General features: G+C 38.5%; 1 protein-coding gene across 1 annotated transcript in view; it reads left to right on the top strand.

The window, feature by feature from the left end:
• TBC1D10A (TBC1 domain family member 10A) overlaps nucleotides 1-19,824 on the top strand; it is a 249,806-nt gene that overhangs the window by 67,807 nt on the left and 162,175 nt on the right. The window contains exon 2 of the mRNA XM_069214621.1: nucleotides 3,242-3,341. Within this exon, the coding sequence (XP_069070722.1) occupies nucleotides 3,242-3,341 (100 nt within the window). The remainder of the gene's footprint in view (nucleotides 1-3,241; nucleotides 3,342-19,824) is intronic.

The raw sequence follows: 19,824 nt of genomic DNA, 5'->3' as shown, positions 1-19,824 counted from the left end.
TGGATGTGATTGTTGGGATGCAGATTGTAGTAGGTTTATTAGCTAGTTCCTTTGGGTGTGGTTATAGACCAGAAAAGTGATTGTCGAGGTCCATCTATGGACTGCATGATAGAAGTGGAAGATAGTTTCCCCCCCCCGACAGTGGACTGAGGCATGGGAAGAAATGTAACCAAGCAATCTTCTTACATCCCCTGATATATGTCCTCCCAGAACTGCTAACGGAGTGACATCAGACTAATAGGCCTGGATCCAGGGAGCTGCTAATGGAGTGCAGTCTGACTCATGGCCCTGGATCCAGGGAGAGTTTGATCGTACATGCTGCACAGTGCCCAGCCTTGGGTGGTGGAAGCCTGTACCTGGAGGATCCAGTTTGGTGACTTTATTCTTGGCTGACAAAGGGAACACACGCAACCTGTTAACAAAGCAAGTTTATGTCAATCTCATGGAAGTGCTAGGGGAACGTGACATGCAAATGTATCCAGATGCCATTTTGGGAACACCAGCCTGACACTGAAGATGGGTGTGGACGTAAAGTAGACTGGTTTATGGAAATCCGTGTGAGGCATGAAAACACAGGTTTCGGGTGCCAAAGCAGTAGACAGCTTGGAATCTAATACTGTCATTGAGGGAACATGTATGGACTTGTGTCGAGCCCACGTGCAGAACTCCCTGCTTGTTTTGACAGATACTTCTCATTGGAGTAAGAAGGGGAGTGACACCAGTTACTGTGCAAAACCAGTTAGCAGGAACTTAAACATCGGTTGGACTTTGTGTACAAAACAAAGGTCAAAGTCAGTGTTTGCACCGTGAAAAGAAAGTGCTTCGCGGCTTACACTTTTAGCTGTAGGAACCATGTAATAGAAGGATGACATCTGCAGCAAGGTTTGAGGCATGCCCCTTGGTAATGCCAGAGAACGAACAGGAAGTGGACTCATTTGTCTGCCATCTCTGCCATCTCTGCCTTTAAAGACTGCCAGACCAACCTTCTCTGTTCAAATCTCCTATTGTTGTGAGGATTCTTAAAGGACTCACACACATGTTCCCTCCTATCCCGTTCATAATGCCCCGGTGCGATTTGAACTTGGTCCTCATATATCTCATGTGTGCTCCTTTAGGGCTGCTCCACAATTGTCCCCTGCGACTCTTGACTGTTAAAACTGCCTTCTTGAGTGCCATCACCTCTGCTCGCATGGTGAGTGAGCTCAAAGCTCTCTCTTTGAAGTTACTATTTCTATCTGTCAATCCTGACAAAGTGGTGCCTCGTACGAGGGCTTCCTTCTTTCCCAAAGTGGTGACACCTTTTTATGTAGGCTTTGCCTACTTTTTAAGCACACCCACATCCCTCTCATGAGGAGAGACTCCCCCGCCTGGATCCAAAAAGGGCGTTGGCGTGCCAAAGATTTCCGGGTCGACAATCAACTCTTTGTTGGTGCAAAGAAAGGAAGGGCAGTGCAGAAGAGGACCATCTTGCGATGGATTGTCCTCTGCATCAAGATGTGCTACGCTTTGGTGAAAAAGCAACCCCCTGAGGGTTTGCGTGCTCATTCCAACAGAGCAACTGCAGCTACCACAGTGTTAGCACGCAGAGTCCCAGGCCTGGATATCTGCCAGGCAACGACATGGGCATCCCTGCACACGTTCTGTAAACATTACTGCCTGGATAGAGTGGTCTTCAGAGATGGCTACTTCAGCCGTTCGGTCCTGCAGGACTTTTTGGTGTGAGCTTAGTTCGCAGCCCACCACTATCCTAAGGTAAGGAATCTACAACTAGAAATCTCTATCAGATAAACAAGTTGCTTACCTTCGGTAACGATGTATCTGGGAGAGACCTATTCTAGTTGCAGATTCCTTACCAACCCGCCCACCCTCCCTGCTCTATGAAATGATTTCTAGGGACAAGGACTTCCCTTTAGGAGCCCTAGTTATGGCGCACCATTCTCTGTGTTCTTCATGGCTCCGTGCTACTGGTGTGGAAAGTCATGAAAAGTAACTGACGTCAGCGTGCCAGGGTGGTGCATATATACGACTGTAATGTAATCACAGTGACTGCAATGCACTTGGAGTCAACAGACGCCACCTGATGGCCCACAGGGGTACTGCTCGAAGAAAAGTCTCATGATCCAATCTGACGCCTGGGGGAGATTCAATGGTAAAGGAATCTTCAACTAGAATATGTCTCTACCAGATACATCGTTACCGAAAGTAAGTAACTTGTTATTTAGTGTCAATTGTTTGAGAGGGACAAGAGAGCATGTTTTTTATGTCCTATAAGAGTTATATATATATATATATATATATATATATATATATTTGTCTGAGTTGTACTTACAATTATACATATGTGTTTTTAGGGACTGTGGGGTACTCTAGGATGTAATTTTTGGTTGACATGATTAATATTTTTCATTTGTTGAAATGTTATGCTTGATTAAATCAAGTTCTTAATGGTCATCAATTGTCTCATTGTGATGAATGCAATCTGTATACTTAATTCCCATTGTATACTGCACTTTTATTTTAACAGATCAAGAATATGACTTATTATTTTGTGTCCGATTTACTCATGTACGTGGTACATGCCTAATATTAAAAACATTCCCGTGTTTCCATTCTGCATGTTCTAGAAGAGTTTGCGAACTCGTATCCCGGCAGAAGCCCATGGAGGGATTGTAAATCACAAGTTTACTGGTGTTTTTTTTTTTCCCCTGCTTATTTTATAGATGTATGCGCAAAGATGAAAGCTGTGATATATAGAGCCCATTTTTTTTAACGTGAAGCGTTTAAAATGATGCACGTTGGTAAAAGCTCATTTTGGAACATGCAGTTGCCAGATTCAGTATAACACGCCTAGCTATGTATGTAGTTACAGATATGTAGTAGTTTCACATTCCTCTGCGAATTGGAAGCCTTCTTTTTCACAGCAGTCGAGGGGAGGGAAAACAATGCATAATTTTTCGTTTTGAAGAAATGAGGTTTCAATCCTCCTCACCGCCACCTTTTAGTCAAATCAGGCTAGACAAGGTTTCAAGATCTGATACCCGTTCACGGGATGTGACTCATCAAAGGCTTTAATACTGCTTTGCAGAACTGCGGAACGTATAGCTAGCTCGGTGCCCTGGCACGTTTCAGACGCTTCTTTCCCATCCATACGTGATGCTCAGCAATTTTCCCTCTACGGCCCTGGGGCAGACCTTATCTTGAAAGATGGTTTGTGCTGACCTTGTCTTTTGTTTCGCCTTAGGCTGGCTGAGCTCCCATTGGAAGTGCTGCGCCATAGAGAGTCGAAATGGCTGGAAATGCTGAGCAGCTGGGACAAGTGGATGGCGAAAAGGCACCAAAAAGTGAGTCCTTTTGTGTGATTACACTCTGTATGAGGCATCCTGTGTTACATCCTCATGATTCCTGCCTAAATGGCACCCACATAAGCACCCGATTCCTCCTTCCTACTGCTATTTTCTCTCTAGCCTCAGGACCTCTTTCCTGGCCAGTTTTTGTAAATTATTTATTTATTTATTTATTTTTAACTTACCCGTGCTTGCTCCTCTATAACAGCCGAAGCCTTTGCTTATCCAATATGTTGCTTCACCCATTTTTCATAGATGTGTTCAAATTACTTCTCGTAGCTTTTAACATTTTTTAATTTAATAATTCACTGAAATTCTTCACATATCCACTGCCAAAAATTCACTTCGTGTAGTGAGATACCAGTCTCTTTTCCCCATCTTTGCATGTTGAAGAATTGTCAATACGCCGTACGTGCCCTTGAGAACGTGGCTTTTCTACTACTTGCGTCTTCTAGACAACCATTTCTTGTTCTGTCTGTTACGTTGTCTTCAAGTTTAGAGCTACAAAGCCCTATAAACATGCACACTAGTGCTACATTACAACGGACATAAAATACCAAACGTAATGTTGCCTTATGCTTGTTAGTAGAAGGTGTTTACCATTTACTCTATTTGAGTGTTTTTTTTTTTGCTTTCCTTTAGACTTTGATTATTCCTGTAACCAGTGAATTGCCCCCTTAATGAATGTAAGGTCTTTTTCTGATCTGTTAGTTTGTACTTGTGGCTGACAAGCATTGTATGTGATAGACTAGCTTCAGTTTGCTTAGCTTTTGGTTTCATAGGTATGGCTGGCCTGTTAACAGTAACGCAGCTGCCAAGTTTCCTAGGTCCATGCGTGATATGATGCTTAGTTCCAGAATTTTCCTTTGAATTCTGGGTCTTGTATTCATGTTTTATACTGGAATAAACATGACTACAATTCCTAGAATTCAAAGAAAAATCCTAGAATGGAACAGTCGATAAGTAATTGCACACGTGCCTCAGTCCTTTTTGCTGGCCTACGAAGAAAGTGATGCAGTGCCTACTGTACCTCGATTTCTTGTTGTGACCAGCAAGTTAAATACACTTATCTGCAGTCTACCTTTTCTGTTATTTTGCAGGCTTTCTATTAATGATTGTGTGTCTGTAAGGCTATCTGCTTTTGTCTGCGTTTTTGCTTTTCTGAATGGCTCTTGTTTATTTTCATTTGTATTTGAAAACATCTCGATAACTCTATTTACCTCTGTTTGGTAATGTTACTTGGCCTCCAATTGATTGGTTGTTTTTCTGCCTTGGTATTGAAATTAAGGTTTCTATTTATTGGTATCTCGCTAATGTGACATCGGTTTTGCTATATTGTACAACCCTTTTCCAATTGCTTACAATCCACCAGCACCCTAGACGCCAGCACACATTTTGCATGCAGAGTATCCTTTTCAAGGATGCAAAACATTCATAACAATATTTCAAAGTGTAATGGACAACTGCAACTTAAAATCAATTTTTACTTCACATATGGATTTTGCTGTCCACATTGTGTCTCTAGGCAACCATTTAAATTTCAAGCTCCATTCATACTAGCTTTATGTACAAGATCAATATCTGTCGGCATAAGGTCATACTTATGAGAATGGTGTTCTTTATTTTTTAACCTTTCGTTTCTTTTATTAAGGATTGTTTTGTCTTTCTGTTACAATACAATAATCAGACATATGCCTAGTGCTACTGCGACCCATGCAACCCAAAGGAATAATTCTCTTTTGAAGTGTTTTTTTTTTTTTTTGCCTACTGTTGCTTCCATTTGTCTTGGTTTTGTCTCAGATATTACCATACTCTTTATCATTGAGTGTATCAGAAGACTTTCCCCTTTAGACAAACGAGATAAATCTTCATCACCTGCATCTGTTTCAGATTCGGAAGGAAGTTTGCGGTTCAAAAATTGTTCCACTTGAGCAGTCACCTCCTTTGAGAGGATCACTTCTATAATATCAATCCATCAAATAGCGAGAAACACAAATATCAGAAATTGAATATTGAGAACAAAAATATCTCCTCTGTATACATAACTAAAAAAAACACGAATATTAAGCTCACAAATATCGTTGTAAAAACCGCTTTCTAAAAATATAAATAACAAAAATATTGGAAACACAAATATCGTCCTCTATAAATACGCATATAACATGTCACAAATCGATTACTACAATATTAACTACCAAAATATAATCAAAATTGCTAATAAATACACAAAATAAACACCAAAGTACAGATTTTAACATAAACATTTTGCCTCAAATAGACCCTACACTCATTAACATCTATAAATTAAAATATTACACACCAACAAAAAATTAAACATTTACTCCAAAAAAGTATACCTGGTTAACATACAAGAAATACACCCAAAAACATTAACTATAAAAAAAAAATATTGTAAAAAATAAATAAATCCATAATTATTAAAAACCACTCTAAATTGAGCTACATAAATTGGCGTTCTTCAAACAAGAACTCAACTGATATTAAAAAAAAAAAACTTCAAACTAACTAAACCAGCTAATAAAATAACACTATAAACAAGTTTAACCAATAAAATGACACAATCAACTAACCAAACAATTTAAAGGCACACCAATTAAAGCAAATAAATACTCCAGAGATGAAAAATGGTGCAAGAGGAGGAAACTCTGCTGGAGTCTCACAACAAACAACTTTAAAAATATACATTTCTACATCTAGATATCCAAGTAAGTAAAACTTGTACTTAAACTATAAAGTAACTGTTACTAAATTTAAAAATGTTAATAACAATCAAATAGTAACACACTATGTAACATTTATTGTTTTTCATAGACTACGTAAAAGAAACAAAAAACTTAAGTCAACAAACTAACAAACTGCCAGAAAATATCAACAATAACAGAGCAGCAAGAGCATATGCAAATGTAAGTATAGAAAATTAATAAATGAGGCTTTTTTGCTAGCTGTTTGGATAATACAACAAACTAGCAATAACTATACCATTTTTATTAATTCTATTTTTTTCCTCTCTCAACAGAAAATAAACACCCTCTCCACGTTAAAGCAAACTTAACAGGGTGCAAATCGTGCAAAACATCTCCACAAATCATACAGTAACAAAATTAATGTAACTGCATTTTAAAAAATATAAATAAGTAACATGCGAAATTTAAACAATAACATATTTTATACTATTAAACTACTTAAAGATACAATGACAGATGGTGCCAAATGTATCACTTCAGGAAAAGGAAAGCAATTATTAAGTCACATGGGCTACACCTACAGCCAAGAAAGTGAATCGGCAAACTATGAACTGGAAATGTACTAAATAGTACTCTAATGCATGTTATGGAATGGCAACTACAAAAGAAGATGTAATTTATGTGAAAGAGCATAACCAACCCCCCAAATGTGAAGACATTGAAGTTAGAGAAATTTTACAAGATCTAAGATAGGTAAGCACTAGTTCTCAGAAACCCAGAAGCAAAATTCTTAGACATACTACTCAAATTTCCTGAACACATAACAGGCCAGCTACCATCGATCCCCACTTCAAAATGCCTGATTGCAAGCACTAAAAGAGCCACCTTCAATACCCCACCTGTTCTTAGAAGATACAAAGACATGCAAATACCAGACAATTTGAGAGTTACACACAATCAGGAACCCTTACTTTTACTAGGCAATGTAAATAACGGGAAAAAAAACAAATCCTCATCTTTTCTTCTGCAAACAGATTAATGAAACTTACCCAGTGCCAAATGTGGATGATGGATGGAACCTTTAAAATGTGTCCTAAAGCATTCATTCAAATATACGCCATACATGGTGAATATCAACACACTAACATCCCTTCCGTCTGTGTGTTACTCCCAAATAAACAATACTACACCTACACTGAACTCCTAAATTATGTCAAACTACAAACAAACAAATAACTACTACCCCGAAAGATAATCGTAGACTTTGGTCAAGCTAAGGTTCAAACTATTTAAAAAATATACCCCACACAGCCATACACGATTGTTACTACCACTTTGATCAGAGTATATGGCAACACCTACCAACATCTACACTAAGCGTAGATTATTCCACCAAATGCCAATTTGTGAAATTAAGAAAAAAAGATTGTACTAGCTTACGTCCCTGTCACAGAGATAGACAACCATTATAACTTACTAATAGAAAGCCCTTTCTACCAACAAAATGAAGACAAACTTGGTCCCCTAATGGATTATTTTGAAGACACATGGGTGGGAAGGCTGCATCGATCAGAACACAGACTCCATGCTAAATTCCAAATACCATGGTGGAATGTCTTTGACCACACCCAGGCCAGGAGCCAATACAAACAGTGCAATGGAAGGATGGCACAATGCTTTTTAATCCATAGTAGGCAGAATTCTACCTACACTATACAAAATTATCAAAGTAATACAAAATGAGCAAAGCTACCAAGAACTAAGAATAGAACAATCTTTTACTCAAATTGCCCCTAAAAATACAAAAACAAAAATAACCAAGTACTAGACATAGACGTAATAGCCAAATCCTTCCTTTAAAACACATACAAACCTACCAAAAACCTCACAAACTACAACATACTCTCAAACAATAAGCCCGATATTTTACAATAATTATATGAATATTTTATTACATCAGTGAAATAATCATATTCAATCAAAAATAAACGGATATGATAAAATATTCATAACAATTTAAAAAAATGCTAAGCATATATCCAACTTAAAAACAAATTCAAACTGTCACATTAAATAAATACATCACTTTATTCAAACGACTCTACATAATAGTGAAATAAACACAACATAAAAATATATAACATTTCCTACCTACAACAAAAAAGATTATAAACTTACCATTTTATAGAAGTATATCTTTCTCCACCTCCAAGTAATAATTAGTAATAATTCAATAAAAAAGAAGAAAATTATTCTAAAAAGGCCCCCAAAAAATGCAAAAATATAAACAATAAATCCCTCAAAATAATCTAAAGTGTGTAGGTTCCATTAAAAACCCGAAAAAAATAAAAAACCTCAAGTAAACCTGAAAAAAGAAATCAAAGTAAAAACAATTGGTTTATTGTGAACCAAAATTCATTTCCTTAAAAAAAAATGTAAACTCCAATTTCGAATTTGTTTGGCGATAAAAACTTGTAAAAAAAAATTATAAACACCCATCCGTACAATACATTATATTCCCAAATACACACATACATTACACTTAATCCTCAAAACATAAGTAATTTTACTTATCCTAATAGAACCTAATCAAACATTAGTAATACATTAGAAAAAATGACATACAGCAAAAAAGTGCAACACACTAATAAACACTTCTAAATATATACTTTTAACTCCCAAACAACACTATACACAACTTTGAAATAGCCATCCTAGATCCTCCCCCACCCTAAAAAAAAAAGAAAAATCCTTAAAAAAGGAATTGCCTGTTCTGACAAAAAGCAGCACATAACCGCAACTCGGTTCTTATAAAAAAGGACCGAAAACAACACCAATAGACTGCAGAATACAAAGTAGCATTTTTTTTAAAAATGGCTGCGAATTGAAACAAAAAAATAACTCTATCCCCCCATAGAAATCAAGGGGAAATATATTAGAAATGTTTAATAAATGTAAAAATAAATAAAAAGGAAAACAAATATTACAAATGTGGCCAAAATTTCTAAAGTATAAAATATATCCACTTATTAAATATATACTGATCAAATGTTAAATGTTTACAAAATGTATTAATTTTGAAACGTGAAAATTGTAATCAATGTAAAAGTACATGTGAAAATATACATTATACAATCATGCTTAAAATATTGTTTGTATGTTTCAAATAAAAAGTTATTATTTCATTTACTTGACTTTATAATTACTATTTGTTTCTCAAAAATATATTTTGCAAAATGTTAAACTGTACAATAAATACAAACTTAAAATACAAAATATGTGACATCTTTTTATTATACTAGATGCTTTATACACTAAATTCCCATTTACTATTCCTACTCCAACCTAAGCAAACTTAGGCAAGGTGTTACACACTAAAGGGATGACATTTACTATTCCCACACCAATGTAAACCAATTTAAGGAAGGTGTTGGACATTAAAAGGGTGACATTTACTATTCCCACTCTAGCCTAGCCATATTCGGGAAGATGTTGGACACTAAAGGGTCGACATTTACTATTCCAACTGCAATCTAAACCAAATCACACAAGGTGTTGGGCACTAAAGGGGTGACGTTTACAATTCCCATTCCATTCTACACCAACTTAAGAAAGGTGTTGGACAACGAAGGGGTGACATTTACTCCAATCTAAACCAACTTAAGTAAGCTAAAAAATAATAAAAACTAAAATGTATTTTGTATACAATTCTAAATACAACTTATATTATACTTAATCTTTAAATAAATACACAATACACTATTAATAGTGCACATTACCAAACTTTAGTAAATGTTTAAATGTGAAAAATATTAATATCATAAACCATTATTTTCAACTACTAAGATTTATATACAACTTTCAATTTAAAAAATTGTATTTTAATTTTATTAAATATTTTCTTCAGTTTTGTAAATAACATCTAAATTTCATAAACTTAAAAAAAAAATGCAATTACAAATTAGCAAATTACTAAATAAATCGTATAAAGAATGTAGTACATTTTTACATAAATGTTTTTAATATTTGCAAAAACATGTCTAATTGTTTTCCTAAATTTAAATAATGTATACAATTTTATAAGAATTTATTAAAAAGTAGCATATTTTTAACCAAACTGTCTATTATTCCAAATATAATACTTTATGAAATATTATTTGGTTTACAGTTTCAAATTTGTCATTTATATTTTTATTAAAAATATGAACTTATATCTTATTTAACATAATTTTAAATATAATTTGAAAATACGATAAAATAATTTTTAAAATGTGCATTTTTAAAACAAATCCTAAAAATTTATATACATTTTCAAAAATGTCCCCACCCTTATCCTGTTAACCCAACATCCTGCTACTAAAAAGAAATTATTTAATTAATAGAACTACATTAAAATTTCAACAATTCAATAAATTCAAAAAACTTCTAAAATAAAAAGATTATAAACCAAAATTAAAAAAGTAAAACATTACATACTATTTTATAATAATAAACAATATTCTGTTCAATACTTACTACATCGATATTTTTAACATTGATATTAGTGACAACAATAACAAGCAATTGCAATGCAGTAGGTCTCACATTTGCTCGATATAGAGCTATTGTCATTATAAATGAATAACTGGACTTTTTTTGCCACATAACTTTGTCAACTCTCCTGCATAATTTGGTCCTCTCAGCCCCATAATTCCATTGGCCCTGCATATAACTAAAGCACTTGCATTTACTGCAGAGAGTCTTGCCCTGATGACCTTGAACATTTCTTAGATTGTTTTTAGTCCTGTTTTCTTTTAATTTATTTTTAATGTGAGTGATATGTGTGGGACAGTTACAGATATTTTCAGAGAAATGTTGTGTTTGTTTCATGCAACATCCATGAAAAAAGGTTCTTTATGACCAAAACAGGACCTTACATGTGAGAAATGGAAGGGTTTCATGGAGGTTATTTGCAATAATATTTGTGAGCTGATGCTGTGTTACAAGTATTGAAAATACACATCACTATCCCTGAATATTAGGTGTAAACACATAAGGAATTTGGACGGGTGTGCCTGTGCATTGTCAGTGACCTGGCCAAAAAGGGTAAGAAAGAGCTGGAAACAGATCATAAATACAAATCTTTTACAAACAGGGGCCCCCAAAATACGTTTGGCCCAGGCCCCCCAAAATCCTTAAGATGCCCTAGAGGAGAACTTAGGCAAAAGTATGATAAATGTGGTTGCACAAGTAAGTGGATTAGGCTGCAGTTGTCAATAGCTGGGTGAGTGTATCTTATGAAGATTGTTCTTCTCTTGAAAAGTATTTGCTAAAGAGTTTACGATAGACTCTGGGCCTTACATGGGCAAAATAGTCATGATGGCTGACAACTCGCTGCTGTTATGAAGTTGAAACAGGAGGGGTGTCTTTTAATCAATGTGACAAGCGCCAATATGTGGAAACACACTTTTTCATCCCACGCTTTCAGTAGGTGAAAAATACTATTATATGGTAAGCAGGGCGCACGAGAGAGGCTTAAGGGGCAGCAGAAAGAGAGGAATGTGGATTTTTAGGTGTAGTCAGTGGGGTAAACCACATTACTTTGTGAAATGACCAACATTTTTGAAGTCTCTCTAAACAGAGAGAATGTGGGTCTGTTTTTGCCTGCGTGTAACAATTCCTGGTGAAATCCAGCAGACACTGCACCATGCGAGAGTGAAAGCACCTTTCCATGCCACAAAGGATGACAGGGTATACATTTTAAAGCATCTTCAAGCTTGGCATCTACGTGAATTCTTGGTGCTGGACAACTTATGGCTTAAAATCTTCTCCAAAAATCACTGCGGTTTTATGTAATGTGAACTTGAACAGCAGGCATCAAAGCACTTTACAAGAGCACCAATTATATTACACAAGTGAGATTCATTTTTTGGGGGGCACAGAGAGATTAAGTGAATTGCCCAGAATCACGGGACGGTGAACTGATGCCGATACTCCAACCTTGTTCCCCAGTTACAAAGGCAACAAGATGAAGTAAAGCATGTGAAATGTAATCAGGAAGAACCTGGTTACATTAATGCTTTTATACTTATAATATGCTGGGTGAAAAGAACACCTGCAACATTTACCGTTCTAATGTGCACGAAGGCGGGAAAGAGTGCAGTGCCACAGGCAGTCCCCTAGGTGTTCCTTGTGACCTCTTTTGCCCACATTAGGTACTGCATCCGGCAATCTTGAATTCCACACATCGCCCAAGGACTTCCAGGTGCTGTGCTGAAAAATGAAGTGCAGCGCTTATTTTGTGAAAAGTTTTACGCTTTGCATTCAGGTTATGAGAGAGGAAAAACGAGTGATATGCTGACTGAAAGAAAAAAAAAAAGCACCTTGAGCAAAACACTAAAAATCGATCTTTTAAAAAAAAAAAAAAAATAACTAAATCAGTCTGAACATACCAATAACATAAAACAACGGGCGGGGTGTGGTGGTGTGCACAACCCCATACTTAAAGATAAAGCGCAGCGTGCCGCGCTGCAAAAATTAAAACAAACAAAAAAAAAGTTACTCCCAGCACCAGATGAATACAAGTGGAAGGAAACTGTACTTGAGCGGTGCTACTCTGCAAAAAAAAAAAAAAAACTGAAATGATGTATCGAACATGAACCACGTAGGAGGCAGTAAAGAAGAGCGATACTGGACTAAACCAATGGTAAACAGCAGGCAGGAGCAAAGTCCTTTGTTCAGTACAACAGGTCTTTCAGATAGCGCATGCAGGTTGCCTAGGCTCAACCTAAAAACGATATTTGATATATGTGAAGTCCCAATATTATTGACAGGATATTTCTGCAGTATGATTTTTTTTTTATCCAACATTTTGTCCAAACACTGTTTTAGAGTAGTTTGAGAGGTTTAAAATCTTTGGACCTGATTATGACATTGGCAGTCCGACGGCCGGACCACTAAAGCCTTGGGGATGAGGCCACCGTCAAGCCGTCGGCCTCACCCTCTGTTGTATTACAATGTTTCACTGAGCTGACTGGTGAAAATATTGTTTTATGACGTTTCTGCTGGTCAGTCTGGCAGAAATCGTGCAGCAGCATTGGTCTTGGCTCCCTTAGGAAGCCGAGGCCAGTGCTGTCACACATCAGCACCCTTGCAAAGCAAAGAGTGCGAATTCGGAGGGTGCTGGCAGGAACGCCTGCCCTACCTAGGATATGGTCATGGGCAGTCCAGGAGTACTAGTTTTCTGCCAGCCTTTTCATGGCGGGACCCCACCATGAAAAGGCTGGTGGAAAGTAAAGTCGTGATCAGCATGGTGGTGCTGCCATTGGCATCACCGTGGCTGACCGCAACTTCAACCAATGCCAATCCGTTGTGATCCATGATCCTGGAGATAACGGCGGTCTACTGACGGTCCGACCACCAGGATCATATTCTGGAGGTCTGGCTGCCAGGTGTGCGGTGGTCTGACTGCAGCGGTCTGACTGCCATCGCGAGTTTGGCGGTCCTAGGACCGCCAAACAAGTAATCAGGCCCTTTGTTTCTTGTGGTCTCAAAGAAGCAGAGTAGGAACACTACAAATCAAAATGACTTTCTTTGTCACTGATCTGTAGGTGTCGTAGTCACCGTTCTATCCTTTGACATATTTAGTACATGCTTGCAGGTCGCACCTGCTTTATGCAGTCTCTGCAGAAAACAGCCAGCCTGTATCAGTCACTCATGAATGCTTTCTCCGCTGGCTCCTATAACACAGTCCATGTTTATTTTGGATCCAGTACGTGGGGCCAGCACTACTTCCATCATCAGGTTACACTATACATTAGACTTCCAGTGTAAGTTACAGTTACAGGCTAGAGGTGCTACATAGTCAGTAGTTGCCCACTGCGCTCAAAGGCCACTTGGGCACCCACAGATCACTTTCTTTTCATGCATCTGTTCTGGATATCTAGCATCCTAATTTTTTTTTTTTAGTTATCTTGTATTCACATATTAAGGAGTTTAAAAAAGGCTGTTGTTTAGTTCTTGTTGCATGGGCACACAGTAGTGCTTGAATGACCAATGTCCATTTTTTTTATAGTGTACTTTTGTTTTGTTATTGTTAAGAATGTTTATTGAATAATTCCATTCAAGTTGACAGGCAGAGCATTTTGTTTTGGACATCTGTACAAGTCCTCTGTTTTTCATTGGCAACCTTGTATTCGATTTTTACACTGCGCGCTTGTAACCTGCAGCTTTTTACTATGGTTTTATTAGGTGCCTTCTGCAGTAGGCATATGTCAGCGGTTTCTAATTTTCTGTTGTGCCCAACGCTTTTTCAGAATTGTTTATAAATTGACTGTATTTTTTTGTTGTAAACGTTGTATTTTATATGTCTCATACTGCCTGAAGTTGACTATATTCCTTCCTCAACACACTATGGGGTTGATTACGGGTTTGGCGGTCAAAAAAACCCGACCGCCAAACTCCCGATGAGGAGACTGCCACAGTGATGGCGGTTTCCCCACCGGATTCATAACAAGTTTTCCACTGTGCTGACCGGCAGAAACCCAGCCCAGTGGAAAACATGCGGCGGCATTTGAGCAGAGTTCAATGCCGTCGCACAGGCGACCTCCCTAACACCATTGAATGCACACTGTCTGCAAAGCAGACAATGTGCTTTCCGATGGTGCTGGGTATGGGGAGACTCCTGCACTGTGGCCCCCTGCTCTTGTTCTCGCCAGCACTTTCATGGTGGTTGAACCACCATGAAAAGGCTGGCGGAGAATATGGTTGTAATAAGCACGGCAGCGCTGACTTCAGCTCCGCCGTGGCTATTTACAGCTATGACTGCCGTCATCCCGTTGGGATCATCGATCCTGGTGGAGACAGCAGTATTTTGGCAGTCTGACTGCCAGGGTCATAATGCAGCAGTCAGACCGCCACAGCTGCGGCGGCCCGACTGCCACTGAGAGTCTGGCGGTCTTGTGACCGCCAAACTAGTAATAGGGCCCTATGTGCTGGAGCTCCTATTTTCATGCCAGTGGCTTCATTTTGTAAATTTTTAATTCTGTGTCTTTTTGGTGACCTGTTGTGGCTGACATTCAGCAGCTTGCTGGTTTCTTGATGCTAGTGTGTAATGAACAGCTATTCATTTCCCATGATCTACTAGATTTTTTCTGTAGTTTGTAGCTTTAGACTCGCAGGACCCATTGTGTATGTTATATGTGGTCTGGTTGCAGTTGTAAATCTCTGCCCATTTTGTTCCATAGTAAACAATCTGACTTCATTCCTACTTTTTAAGTTAAGCGTGCAAGCCCTCTGGCCTGTTGTAATCTATCTGTGGGCTCTTACCCACACCCACACCCACTGCACGGCCATCACTATCAAGGGGTTCATTGGCTTGCCTTTAAAAAAAAAAAAATGTATCATTGGTAACTGAATTACGTTTGCCCCTCCTTGGGGAAGCTTTGTTACCGCCTAGGCCATCTGCCGTGTTTCATGGATACGTTTGACTGTGAGAGAACTTTTTTTTCTTTTTGTTTCTCTCCGTGCTCGTGGTGCTTTGAATCGACTCACTTAGGTCAACTGTTTTACTTTTCAATTTATGTGGCAAGAAGAGTCCAGTTAGGAATTTACAATGCTAATAGCTCTAACTTGAGTAAACGCGAGACCCATTGCACTGCACATGATTGCTTCTAGCATGTCCATGACTTCTGGTAGTGTGCGAGACTCCCCACCTATTGGTTCTTCCTGGCTTCTTTATTGCACATGGGCTATATTACGTGCACATTTGTATACAGTCTGCTGTGCGTAATTATTTTTTTCTGCTTGTAATTTATCATTCTAATGACAGCTAGATAAAAGTAACAATAAAATAAGTACCGTAGCCACAGTAAAACTAATTAAATGATAGTTTTGTCTGCTATACCACTGTGCTTATTATAGCTAGGATACCAGTATTCTTGACTTAAGAATCCTGCAATATAGGCAGATACTTGAACCTGGGATCAGGTGGCCTGATGCATTTCAAATGACGTTATCTTGTTTCAATACAGTTTCCTACTGGCAATCAGTTCTGGTTTACATGCGACTTGTTTGTTGTGTCTTGCAGTATGGCCGAGTCAGGATTCCAGGTACATGCAGAGAGTTGATACTACTTTTTCCTCATGCATATTTGTTGCTATTATTGGGGGAAGGAAAAGAAAGTGCCTTGTTTAGTGAAATGTCCGTTCCTATCGCATGACCTCACCGATATGTTGTTAGTCCAATAATCTGTTGATCTGTGTCCAAGATCTTCTAGTATGTTGCTATCCAAAATAGGTAGACCCTCTTCCATTCATAAACCAGATGCCTCAGACACAGGTTTTTCCTCCTTGCATTGCCAATGGACAGCGTGAAGTAAGATGAGATCTAAAAAAGATAAAATGAACATGTTTAGACTGGTCTGTGTACTGTTGTTCACGGGTGGTGAACAAGGACAATGTATTAATCCATGGCGAGCACTAGTGAATCGGGGCGCGTAAACATTTGATTGTCCCTCAGAGTATCTGAGCCTTGTTTTAGGGAATTACATTCGTCGAAGGATCCGGGCCCAGCATTCTTTGCTCAGCCCTCCTGACTACCTGCTTGCTCTACGGTGGGCCAGCTGCTATTGTGCATGTATTGCCAAGTTGCTTCTGGCCTATGCCTTGATATGCGTGTTTGTGTGCTGGACTATGTTTTGGTCTGGTTGCTCTGTCTGTTGGCGTCAGACTACCTCTTGGAATGTTCTCTCCCGTCGATGGAGGTTTATTAGGCTGGTGCAGTGGTGACTAAGCAGGGAAGAAGAGCGTGCCTGACACTATCCGGAAGCATCGTACTTGCTTGGGCCTGCCCTGCAGGACGGAGGTGCTTGTATCACCGGGCCTAGGTATTCGTGCAGAAGTGTATCGGCTTTGTCTGTGATTCCCTCTGTGTATGTCGGCGAGAGCAGTGTTCTTTTACTTTTGAAAGGGCAATGTGTCGACCCTTACGTCAGTACACACTTTTTATGCACATGCTTATTATTTAGTTGAAGAAAAGCAGAGGGAGTCTTTTAAAGGGTGGAATTTCACGTTCTGCATACACGTTCGTCTGATCTCTTGGGGAGAAAGGCACAGAGGTATTTTTCACTCGCATCTCCCACCCACTAGAACCCGAAGAAAGTAAGATAGCAAAGTTTTGTTCCACTTGCTCTCCTTACTTGTTTTGAGATTTGGTTATTTAGTGAACAATCTTTCTTTATTAGAAAGTGATAGGATTTTTTTCAATGATCATTGCGTAGACTTTATTCTTTCATATAATGCAGTACGTAATGTTGTTAAAAAGGCAAGAACGTGTTTTTGTTTATTTATTTTAAAGAGTGTTTGCCAAGTGTCTTAAACCATATATTACCACGTCAGAGTTATGTCCAGATACCTTCCTCCAATTCCTCGCAATAAGCAGTTTATCAGTTTAGTGTAATTACATTGATTCAGTTCAAGGTTTTGAAGCTGCTCCCATCATTGGGGTAAGGTGCAAGATCACAATACTTGGGTTTAGTGGGATGGAAAAAACATACGTGAATCACATCCTCCTGCCCCCCCACTCCCAACAGTTCCCAACACATTCCTGAGTGGGTTGGGTACATCCTTTTCAACCTAGTAGGTGTAATATGGCAGAGCATCATTGTTATGACTCCCTGTTGTGAGAAGACTGACTTATTGTGAGAAGGAATGTCTATCCGCATGAGCTCCCATTGTTTTATTCAGACTTCCATGCCAAGGGTAAATTTTTATATCATCTTTATTTATTTTTTTTACCATAAAAATATTCAGTTGTTAAGCCTTTATTATTACAAGCCTAGTTATGGCATAGTTCTCCTTCAGACCATTGTTACATACATTTCAAGATTATTTACAGTTCTTATATAAAGCTCTTATATAAACGTAACAGCTGCACAGGCAGGTGAGAAATGTTGTTTCGGTTGTAAGCACAGACCACGTGGGGCTCACAAATTACTATCACGTCAATAAAGCTAACTGATTAGGCCTACTGGTGGTTAGTCAGGTGACCCCATTCCAGTTCATGTTGTTCAAGTTTGTATGTTGTTGTGCGTTGAGGTTGTATAAGCTAGAAACCACTCGCTTCGTTCTTTTCCTTTTACTGTGGTAACATATTTCTCAAATGGTGTCAGATAGTGGGTGGCTCCTTGCCTAATTCTATAGATCTCTGGCCCCTGGTATGACATCTTATAGTCCTCAAAGGTTCAGACTTGACCCTTGTTGCGTAAGTCTCCAGAGGGTCTTACAATCCCCTGCTCTCCATTTTTTTTTAAACTCCATATCTCTGTGTGCCAGAGTGACATCCTAATGATGAATAGCCTTCATGGAGAGGGGAATATGGTTAGGGTTCGGATTTTGATGATCTATCCTGAAGACTTTTCGTTATGCTACCACAGTATAAATGCTACAGCCTCTCCCCCTTGAGAAGCCTATTATATCCCATTACGATGTCCTGCCAATGTTCTATCCATATGGGTCCAATTTTGGATGTTTCCCTCATTAACTATCCCCCTAAAACTCTGAGTTGGAAAGCTGTGTAGTAAGGTGATGATGTCTGAAAATTCCAGACCTCCCCTATCTTTAGATGCTTTAATAAATTTGACTGGAGAACCTCTGATGTCCTTTTGCCATGTACATTTTGATTGGGCTTTTCACAGTGATTTTGATACATTTCAACCCATTTACACCAATCTGTGTGGTAGAACACTGAATGTGTACATTACATTAGCCTGTGAATTACAGACATTTTTATAAACCTCTATACGTCTGAACTAGGAGATGCATAACTTACACCAATAGTAAAGATTCACCTTAATGCCAGTCAATAGATGAGAAGTATTGGCATTATAAAAGTCTGTTACTTGCACAGTAGTTTGCATACCCAAATATTTCAGAGTTGGTTTATTGTGAAGGCTCTTTTTACTTGTCTTTAATTTGACTCCATAGTGGCACTGCTGAATTTATTGTGAGAAATTCGGACTCAGTGATTCATTTTAAAGCCAGACACTTCCCTAAATTCCAAACCCAGTAGAGGGGGAGTGGCTACCCACGGTCTGTAGAAACATCAGGACATTGCCCTCAAATACAATTATATTTATGTCCACCTCTCCTCCTATGTAGAGCTGTAATATCTCTCTTTTTTGTCGTATTGCCACTGCCAAGGGCTTAATGGCAACAGGAATGGTGACATGGCTCTGTTGTGTCCCTCTCTGTGTATTAAAATTAGGAGAAACAATTTAGGTCACCATTATTCTCACTCGAGGTTGCATGTAATGCACTGTCTCCATTTCGAGCCAGTCTTCTTCTAGACCAAATGCCAACACAACAGTTTCAAAGTAGGCCCAGCTCACCTAGTATTTTATTCGTAAAATGTGTTCTTTGTGTCTTGGCCTTAAAGGCTCTCCCTATCTGTATAGCAGAATTCTCTCACATTTATTTACAGATTAGTAATATGTTCAGTTGGCCTTTGTTCTTATTTTCCTAATGTTGGTTCTCAACCTCCTTTTTTTGTGGCGATCCTCTGCATCCTACATTTCTGCTTCCAGTCAAGTTTAAGTTGGGTCAGGTATCCAAGTTTTCCAGGCTTACAAGGGAAATAGGTAAACCCTTTACTGAGGTCCTTTGTGTGTTTCCTGAGACACCTCAGGCTCCTCTCGATATTCTTATTGTTTGGGTTACGTCTGCCTGGTGCACAACATCCTGCAGTTGAGGCCAGCAAGGCTTCATTATCTGTCCCTGGGAGCTCTATCCAGTCTTTCA

Source organism: Pleurodeles waltl, chromosome 11, assembly GCF_031143425.1.
Source record: "Pleurodeles waltl isolate 20211129_DDA chromosome 11, aPleWal1.hap1.20221129, whole genome shotgun sequence".
In the NCBI taxonomy this organism is placed as follows: Eukaryota; Metazoa; Chordata; class Amphibia; order Caudata; family Salamandridae; genus Pleurodeles; species Pleurodeles waltl.
The sequence above is the reverse complement of the archived record's forward strand: the minus strand, read 5'-3'. Positions and strand labels throughout refer to the sequence as shown.